Source organism: Pangasianodon hypophthalmus, chromosome 3, assembly GCF_027358585.1.
Source record: "Pangasianodon hypophthalmus isolate fPanHyp1 chromosome 3, fPanHyp1.pri, whole genome shotgun sequence".
In the NCBI taxonomy this organism is placed as follows: domain Eukaryota; kingdom Metazoa; phylum Chordata; class Actinopteri; order Siluriformes; family Pangasiidae; genus Pangasianodon; species Pangasianodon hypophthalmus.
Window position 1 is genome coordinate 1,355,001 of NC_069712.1, and position 10,000 is coordinate 1,365,000.

General features: G+C 42.0%; 1 protein-coding gene across 5 annotated transcripts in view; it reads left to right on the plus strand.

Annotated features, from left to right (window-relative positions):
- uso1 (USO1 vesicle transport factor) overlaps positions 1-10,000 on the plus strand; it is a 27,490-nt gene that overhangs the window by 5,862 nt on the left and 11,628 nt on the right. The window contains exons 3-16 of one of the 5 annotated variants that reach the window (XM_034302831.2): positions 406-470; positions 601-677; positions 3,616-3,627; positions 4,778-4,878; positions 5,192-5,294; positions 5,397-5,452; positions 5,594-5,714; positions 5,941-6,122; positions 6,599-6,739; positions 6,978-7,066; positions 7,781-7,935; positions 8,152-8,357; positions 8,521-8,541; positions 9,945-9,971. In XM_034302831.2, the coding sequence (XP_034158722.2) occupies positions 406-470; positions 601-677; positions 3,616-3,627; positions 4,778-4,878; positions 5,192-5,294; positions 5,397-5,452; positions 5,594-5,714; positions 5,941-6,122; positions 6,599-6,739; positions 6,978-7,066; positions 7,781-7,935; positions 8,152-8,357; positions 8,521-8,541; positions 9,945-9,971 (1,356 nt within the window). The remainder of the gene's footprint in view (positions 1-405; positions 471-600; positions 678-3,615; positions 3,628-4,777; positions 4,879-5,191; positions 5,295-5,396; positions 5,453-5,593; positions 5,715-5,940; positions 6,123-6,598; positions 6,740-6,977; positions 7,067-7,780; positions 7,936-8,151; positions 8,358-8,520; positions 8,542-9,944; positions 9,972-10,000) is intronic. The other 4 variants (XM_034302834.2, XM_034302832.2, XM_034302835.2 and 1 more) reach the window with 4 other exon arrangements.

The following is a 10,000-nucleotide window of genomic DNA, read 5'->3' on the forward strand; positions in this document are numbered from 1 at the left end:
TCACATCAGTCATGATCTGTCTGTTAGACTGTGTGAATGTTTCTGTGTGTGTGTATGTGTGTGTGTGTGTATGTGTGTGTATGTGTGTGTATGTGTGTGTATGTGTGTGTATGTATGTGTGTGTGTGTGTGTGTGTCTTTGGCTGTCCCTGTATCTGTCTGTCCATCTCTTTATATCTATCTATCCACTCGTCTCTCTCTCTCTCTCTCTTTCTGTGACTTCCTGCCTAATACTGCTTATATTCTCTGCCTGTATTATTATGTAATCAGTGGTGTTAATCTTTAGTCATTAATTTGTCTTTTAATGTAGTGTTACGGTATCTTAAACCTTATTTGTTTGTTTTTGGAACAGATAGTTTGAGTTGCTAAAATGATTAACGTAGAAATAAAATGGTGAACTTTACAGAAGTACCGTATGGAGGTGGGGACGCAGGCGATGGAGCATCTGATCCGTATATTACAGTCGGACCGGTGAGATCGAGCACTACAGACACTACAAACACTACGCCACTGATTAATATTCATAACGTCTTCTAGTCTGAATAATACGGTAATATGAGCCGGAGTTAAGGATGTGAGGTGTTTATGACGCTGTGAACAGGTCCGACTCTGAGATCCTGGGTTACGCCCTGGACACGCTGTACAACATCATCTGCAGCGAAGAGGAAGAGGAACAAGGTATCAGTCCATCTCACTAACGTCTGCGTTATATTTACTCACAGTGACGCTGCAGCGTCTTTATTCTTATTACTGTTTAAACCAGGGACTAGAAATAATACAGAGCAAAACAAAACAAGACAGAAACAGTATTTTTTTACAGTATTCCACTCACACGCTGTTTAACTGGAAAGCAATAAGAACGAAATAAAAGTACGGTTAATAACATTATTTACGTATGTTATATTATTATAAATAAAGGAAGTTTATGAATCAAACCAAACACTGAATTTAATCAGAAACACGTTTATTTGTACTTCTACATTGCAGTGTTATTTGTTCTTTTGCAGAATTTTAGAACAAATTCTTTCCACACAACTTCGAAAAACTCAGCTGTTATCTAACATCAGATATTTATAGCCAGGCAGGAAGTGACTAAGTCTGGACAGGAACGCGATATTATCTTAAAGTCACACTAGAAAGGATAAATACACACCTTTTAACATGAAATGTTCACTTTGGAACAAGATAGAATGATTTTTTTTGTGTGTTTTCAGTTTGTTCAGTGAAAAACTTTGGGTTTTAATTCTCTGTGATGTTTTTAATCCCTGATTTAAACACTAATCTCAGCTAATCTTTATTATTATGTCATATCACAGAAATGGATCAGTGTTTAATAGCCGAAGGAATCAGAACAGCTCTCAGATTACTATATAATATCTTTTTATATTATTAGTTATCAAACTCCTCATTAAAAACACTCATTATCCAACAGCTTTACAGAAATCCGGATGTAGACTTGTATCATGTATAAGTCCTACAGGTCATTTACTACTTTAACCAACCTGGGTGAAGTTGGCACCCCAAATAAATAACCTGTCACCAAAACTATACCATGCGTTTCTGCTGCGTTTGTGCCGCAAAAACGAACGTTTCTGCTGCGTTTGTGCTGGTTTGGCGTTCAAGATATTAAACATTCTTTTTTTGGCTGTGTGACGTCACTCTCCATCCCACGTCATCCAAATCGTATCAAACAGGTGGCATTCGTTTGTGCTCGATTTGTGCAGGTTTGTGCTGTTAAAAGAAATGCGGTTACAAGGATTTTTTCTTAAATATAACAAACAGCTAACCTTCCTTCAGGTGCCGTTATGTCATTCTCCACTCCATGTCGTCCAGATCGCTCCAGACTGGCTCTGTTCGTTTGTGTTCGAATTGTTCTGGTTTGTGCCGTTAAAACAAACGATGTAACTTCCCTTCATGAGATGCAAGAAGAACGTTTTCGGGAGCGCTGACGTCATGACGTCTCTCTCCATCCCACGTCGTCTAAATCGCTTCTGTTTTGTGCCGTAGAAAGAAACAACATAACTCGTTCCCATCTTTAGACATTAGCTACGTTTACTTCACGCGGCGCTGCGCGGCACTTTGGTGTCATACGCCGATCGATCTGCGCAGCGCCGCGTGAAGCCTAAACATAGCTAATGTCTAAAGATGGGAACAAGTTATGTTGTTTCTTTCTACGGCGCAAACCGGCACAAACGAACGCCACCTGTTTGATACGGTTTGGACGACGTGGGATGGAGAGTGACGTCACACAGCCAAAAAAAGAATGTTTAATATCTTGAACGCCAAACCAGCACAAACGTTCGTTTTTGCGACACAAACGCATGGTATAGTTTTGGTGACGGTTTATTTATACGGGGTGCCAACTTCACCCAGGTCTTTAACCAGCGCCGTCTCGGCATTTACGCCTCATCACTGTAGTGAGACAGCAAATGACCAAATCCATGGAATCTCAGAAGTCTCTAAATCTACACCCAGATTTCTGTGAAGTGAAAAAGATTATGTTTTTGTTCTTTGTAACGTTTCGAATCCCTGATTTAAACCGTAAATCTCAGGAGATCTGTATTATATCATATCACAGATAGAGCTCTATGAGTCTGTTCTACATCGTCACTGGTATTTGGACAGATGTTAGTGATGAGTCATGGTGAAGTGATTCAGCGTTCGATAGCAGATGGAATTTAAAATAAACAAATAAAAAACTGTACTGTTTATTGAGCAGTTATAAATCCAGCCATTTAAAAATGGAGTCAAACAGCTTTACAGACATCGGGATGTAGATTTATATTTATTTCTGAGTCACCAGTATTCGATCATTCAGCTTCAGGATTTACGTCTCATCACTGTAGAGAGACAGCGCTGGTTAAAGTAGTAAATGACCGTAATGGGATCTCAGTATAAATCTATAGAACGTGGAAATCAGTAGAAATCAGGATTTCTGTTTTATGACAAAAGTGCTGTTTATATATATTTATATAAATAATTGATCTGAGCTCACAGACCTGACTGTATATAAATCAACCAGGTCTAATCTCTATATGGAATATTTAAATTAAATTAATAGAGTAATTACGGTGTACGCTTTTATTTTTGCTATCAGACTGATTCGAGTTTACTTTTTTGTTATGTAAAGCCACATTCATGTTAGCTAACAAATAAATTGTCTCAAACTCTAAAATTTGTGACTATTTAACATTCTTTGTAGCGCACAGAACAGAGATGGGTTTAGCATCTCTGCTAGTCTTATACTAACTGCTAATTAGCTCACAGGATAATTAGATTAGATTAGATTAGATTTAACAACAAAAAATGTTACTCTATTAATGTATTAATCATACTATCACTTTATTTAAGTCGTAACCTAGCTAGCTCAGTTATGTTGTAGTGGATTTTATGCAGATGTCAATCAACGATGTGCGTGATTAGCTTGAGTAAATTTCTCGTAAGATGCTTCCTTCTTGTCCAGGTGTGTGTGTGTGTGTGTGTGTGTGTGTGTGTGTGTGTGTGTGTGTGTTACTACAGTTAGTTAACGTGAACGTGGCTTTGTTGTTAAATTCCTTTCATACAGTGTGAAGTTTCTGATCCTCGCTTTCTTTTCTTCCATGTTTTAATCCTGCAGATGAATCGGAAGGTAAACTGTGTGTGTGTGTGTGTGTGTGTGTGCGCGCGCGCGTGTGCGTGTGTGTGTGTGTGTCCGCGTGTGTGTGTGTGTGCATGACCCTTTGAAACACTCATCCATTTTTTGCTTTATTAAGCTTTAGGACACTTCCCTGCTTTTATTTCACCGTATTGTGGTTTTTATTCTCCCTGCTGCTGAGGTCACACTCTAATATAACTGCCTGAGGGTTAATTATAATTACATATCAATTATATCTAGTAAAAACTTTGGATTTTTAAAATTTATTTATTTATTTATTTTACATGCTTAATGCCTTAGTTGTGCCATAGTTGTGGAGGTCTTAATGCCATAAGGTCATAGTTTTTTATTTGTACTTTACGTTTATATTTTAATCGGTAATAATTTAGTATATGTTATTGATAAGTTCTTCCCTTTACCTGTAATTTACTATCAACCAAAAATAAATATTCATTAAAATAAATGCTAAAAATAAATATAGGTTAAAAATAAATGTAAAAAAATCTTGTTTAAAAGTGTCAGTGTCAGACATCAGAGAAAACATATCGGATCCTATAAAAAAAAAAAACACTGGAATTGGATTTGGAAAAGAAATGTTTGGAAATTTATTAAAAATAAATATATTTTGTTGTTGTTAGGATTGATTTTATTATATTTACACATTATTATATTTATAATGTGAGTGATTTTAGTGTGAAAGAGTTTAACTGTGTTTCAGTTAAAAATATCATTTTAAAGCTTAGTAGTTTTTAAAGAAAACAATATCAGAAGCATATCTTAAGGTTTCAGAATCAGAAAAGAAATAAAAGGTCATATCGTGCCATTTCTAGTAAAAAAATATTAATAAATAATAAATACAGGTTAAAATATAATTAAAAATAAATAAATTATTGGATAAATATAGTGATAAACTGGTTAAATAATGAATGTGTAATGGATTTATACACCAGGCTGTGTTTATGTCTCTCGCTCTTCTCGCTCTGTCTCTTTAATAACACGTCCCTGAGCTTCTTCACCACTTTACTGGGAATAACAGCTTTCTGTGCTCTCATTATGCTAATACTGTTTAATTAAATGATCTCCTGATGCAGCTTTGTGTGTGTGTGTGTGTGTGTGTGTGTGTGTGTGTGTGTGTGTGAGACAGATGATGGACAGAGGAGGCAGGAGGACGATGTTGGTGTTCAGTTTGCTGATAAGTTTATTCAGGATCAGGAGAACGTCACGCTGCTGCTGTCTCTGCTCGAGGTCAGTCTGACGTTTTATCGAGAAATTTATAAGATAATTATTAATAATAATAATAATAATAATAATGCTAAATTTTATTTATATACTGAATTTTGTTCTTTTTCAAATTAAGCTTTAGGTTTTATGTAAACTTTATGTTAAACTTAATATAAAACTGTAAACTTAATGTGTAAAGCGTATGAAATTCTCTCTCTCGCTCGCTCTCTCTTTTTCTCTTCTCTCTGACTTTTTTCCTCTCACTCTCTCTCTCTCTCCCTCTCTCTCTCTCTCTCTGTGTGTGTGTGTGTGTGTGTGTGTGTGTGTGTGTGTGTAGGAGTTTGATTTCCATGTGCGGTGGCCCGGTGTGAAGCTCCTGACGGCTTTGTTGAAGTGTCAGTGTGCTCAGGTTCAGGGCATCGTCCTCATCAGCCCTATGGGTCAGTGTTTCTCACACACACACACACACACACACACACACACACACACACTGAACACTTATCAATGTGTTTATTTGTTTGTGTATTTGTTTTTGTTTGTAGGCGTGTCCAGGTTGATGGATTTACTCGCTGACTCCAGAGAAGTGATCCGTAACGATGTAGGTTTTATCTCTTCACCACGTTCAGACATTTTCGTTGTACAGTGTTGTTACCTTCACACACACACACACACACACACACACACACACACCTGGCCTTACCTGACCTGGAGTGTATTCCTCCTCTCCGTGTGTGTTCAGGGTCTCCTCCTGCTGCAGCAGCTAACTAAAGGAAACGCTGCCATCCAGAAGATCGTGGCGTTTGAGAACGCTTTTGAGAGACTGCTGGACATCATCACTGAGGAGGGGACGAGCGACGGAGGTGTGGACACACACACACACACACACACACACACACACAGAGAGTGAGAGAGAGTGAGAGAGAGTGAGAGAGAGTGAGAGAGAGAGTGAGAGAGAGAGTGAGAGAGAGAGTGAGAGAGAGAGTGAGAGAGAGAGTGAGAGAGAGAGTGAGAGAGAGTGAGAGTATGTATGATCATGCCTTTCTCATAGCCTTCAAACCATAACTGTGTGTGTGTGTGTGTGTGTAGGCATCGTGGTGGAGGACTGCCTGCTCCTGTTGCTGAACCTCCTGAAGAACAACAGCTCCAATCAGAACTTCTTTAAGGAGGGTTCCTTTATCCAAAGGATGAAGCAGTGGTTCCAGTTGGGGGAGGAGAGTGGGGGGGGCTGGTCCGCTCAGAAAGTCACCAACCTACACCTCATGCTGCAGGTCTCTCTCTCACACACACACACACACACACACACATGCCTGTGCACACACACTCACACTCACACACACACACACACACACATATATCCAGAAACTAGAATTAACTGTACTAAACGTTACTGTTCCGAGCTCGACGTCGTATCGGTGAAAACTGGGTGCATTATTCCATGTATTCCATGTTGTTTTTTTTTCCCCCACTGGAATCTTTCTTCATAACACTGGAGACACTCAACCTATTTGCAAAGCGACTCTATAGTGCCTTTATTTTTAAATAAGTAATCAGCATGATGCTACCACCACCATGCTTCACTGTTATAACACTGCAGAATGTAGAAACGTTCAAGACGGGGTGAAAACTTATGGGAGGCGCTATATGTTGGATCGTACCAACAGTACTTTTATGCCTCGTAGTCAAAGTTTCGTGTGTGTGTGTGTGTGTGTGTGTGTGTGTGTGTGTGTGTGTGATGTCTCCACAGCTGGTGCGTGTGATGGTGTCTCCAGTGAACTCTCCCGGAGCGACGGCGAGCTGTCAGAAGTCCATGTTCCAGTGTGGTCTGTTACAGCAGCTCTGTACCATACTGATGGCTACCGGTGTTCCTGCTGATATCCTCACTGAGGTATACACACACACACACACACACACACACACACACACACACACACACTCACACACACACACACACTCTCTCCTTAAGGACAGCGTCAGTGTGACATACTTCTATCATATTTCAGTGTAAATAATGTAAGGCAGGATTTGATTGGCTGATGAAAATGAAACATTAGCAGATCTGCCTGTTTCACACTCATTAACCTGTTAATTATTTAACGAATCTTCCTCGTTTGCTCTCTGTGCAGACGATCAACACCGTGTCTGAGGTCATCCGCGGCTCACAGGTCAATCAGGATTACTTCGCCTCCGTAAACGCGCCATCCAACCCGCCACGGTGAGCACGTGTGTGTGTGTGTGTGTGTGTGTAAGTGTAAATAAATGAAAAGCTAAGAGAACTTTGGAGGCGTGGCCTGTGTGTCTCAGTGAAGGAGACATGGTCTTATATAGGAGATGTGGCCTGTCGCGCAGTCTCAGTGTAGGAGGCGTGGCCTCTGCGGCTCATTCTTAGCAATGAATGTGTGACGACATAATAAAAGAGGTGTGGCCTAGTCTCAGTGATGGAGGTGTGGCCTCATGATAAAGGAGGTGTGGCCTCTGTGACTCAGTCTCAGTGACAGAGGTGTGGCCTCTGTGACTCAGTCTCAGTGACAGAGGTGTGGCCTCTGTGACTCAGTCTCAGTGACAGAGGTGTGGCCTCTGTGACTCAGTCTCAGTGACAGAGGTGTGGCCTCATGATAAAGGAGGTGTGGCCTCTGTGACTCAGTCTCAGTGACGGAGGTGTGGCTTTATAATAAAGGAGGTGTGGTCTAATAATAAAGGAGGTGTGGCCTTATAATAAAGGTGGTGTGGCCTGTCACTCAGTCTCAGTTTTGGAGGCGTGGCCTTTGTAGCTCCATCTTGGTGACGGAGGTGTGGTCTCATTTTAAATGAGTGTGGCCTTTGACACTTCCTCGTTGAAGGAAAAGAGACACACACTCCTAGTGATGTAACTGTGTGTGTGTGTGTGTGTATGTGTGTGTGTGTGTGTGTGTGTGTGTGTGTGTTACAGGCCTGCGATCGTGGTGTTGTTGATGTCGATGGTGAACGAGCGCCAGCCCTTCGTCCTGCGCTGCGCCGTGCTCTACTGCTTTCAGTGTTTCCTCTACAAGAACCACAAAGGACAGGCTGAGATCGTATCCACTCTGCTGCCTTCTACTATAGACGGTACACTCACACACACTCACACACACACATGCGCACACACACACACACACACACACACACACACACACACACACACACACACACACAAACACACACTGTTTTCAGTTTCATCACGAATAGTCTCATAGACACTGTTTACTCTATAACAGCTCATATAATATATAATTTCTGTCCCTTGCTCTGTGTGTGTGTGTGTGTGTGTGTGTGTGTGTGTAGCTCAGTCGATCTCGGCCGGTCAGTTGCTGTGTGGAGGTCTGTTCTCGGCGGACTCGCTCTCTAACTGGTGTGCGTCGGTAGCATTAGCGCACGCTCTACATGATAACTCCAACCAGAAGGAGCAGCTGCTGAGAGTTCAGCTGGCCACCAGTCTGGGGAAACCTCCCATCTCTCTACTGCAGCAGTGCACCAACATCCTGTCCCAGGTACACACACACACACACACACACACACACACACACACACACACACACACACGCTGGAGCCACACACCATACTGTTGTGTGTGTGTGTGAGTGTACGAGAGAGAGAGAGAGAGAGAGAGAGTGAGTGCCTAAGTTTAAATTGTGTTGCATTGTGATTTTACAGGGTGATAAGATCAGCCGGAAGGTAAGCGTGTGTGTGTGTGTGTGTGTGTGTGTGTGTGTGTGTGTGTGTGTGTGTGTTGTGATGGTGTGGCTTGATGTTAGCAGGGAGCCCCTCGGTGTTTATCATGTCGGGGTGCTTGTGCTTTCCTTGCGTTACACAATTTGCAGTTTGTGCTTCCGTTTCTGACCCTGGCGCTGACCTTTGACCCCTTGCTGTAGTCTTTGGGGCTTGGTTATGGTAGATCCGGTCGTTGTGCTGCAGTGCTGTGTTCTAATCCTGTTTACATAGTCACCTTTAATTTCGTGTTAGCCGTCTTAAGACGAGGCGTTAGACAGGTTTTAGGTGAGGATTAGACAGGCATCAGACGAGGGTCAGTTACTGAGAGTCAGATGGATGTTCGACAAAATTTGGACAGACGTCAGGCGAGAGTTAGATGTGAGAAGGGTGTTAGTTAATGATCAGACAGCAGTTCATCGAGGTCCGGGCCAGACGAGGATCAGATGGGCATCATACAGCAGTGAGACAGGCATCAGACGAGGGACACTGTTGGACAGGTGTTAGACAAGGGTTAGATGTTGTTTGAGGGTTGGATGGCTGTTAGACGATGGTTGGATGGGTGTAGGACGAAGGTTGTACAGCAGTTAGACGAGGGTTGGATGGAGATCCAATAATCAGCTTAACAGGAAAATGTAACATGTTCTTGCTGTGTGAAAAGCAAGAGTTAGCACCTGTTTTAGACGAAGGTTGTAAGGGAGTTAGACGAGGGTTGGACAGGTTTAGGACGAGGGTTAGACGGATGTTATTTGAGGGTTGTACAGGTGTTAGACGAGGGTTGGACGCGTGTGAGATGAGGATTGGATGGGTGTTACCCGAGCGTTTGTCAGGTGTTGGATGAGGGTTTGTCAGGTTTTTGACACGTGTCCTACGAGGGTTGGACAGGTGTTAGATGAAGGTTGGAGGGGAGTTAGACGATGGTTGGACGGGTGTTACACATGTCCTATGAGGGTTTGTTGGGTGTTGGACGAAGGTAGGACCTGGACGAGGGTTTGCCGGGTGTTAGATGAAGGTAGGACAGGTGTTAGTCGAGGGTTGTACAGGTGTTAGATGAGGGTTGGACGGGGATCCAACAATCACCTTAACAGGAAAATGGTAACCTGTTCTTGCTGTGTGAAAAGCAAGAGTTAGTGCCTGTTTAATTCCTGAGTCACTAGCGGAGGTCAGCGAGGACGTGATGTAAGCCGGATTAGAACACAGGGTGGAGTCAGTGCTGTCCCTCACCTCCTGTCCTGTAGGTGGCAGTGCAGCAGGTGGCAAATTTATTACCTCATCTCTCTCTCTCTCTCTCTCTCTCTCTCTAACCAGAGAAAACTAATGTTTGTGATTATTTTCTATTTTTGTTTGGTTTTACTTCTTCACCACTGAAGGCCGAGTCTGAACAGGTGAAGATCAAGGTATTTTTAATTTAATTTTTTAAACTTTA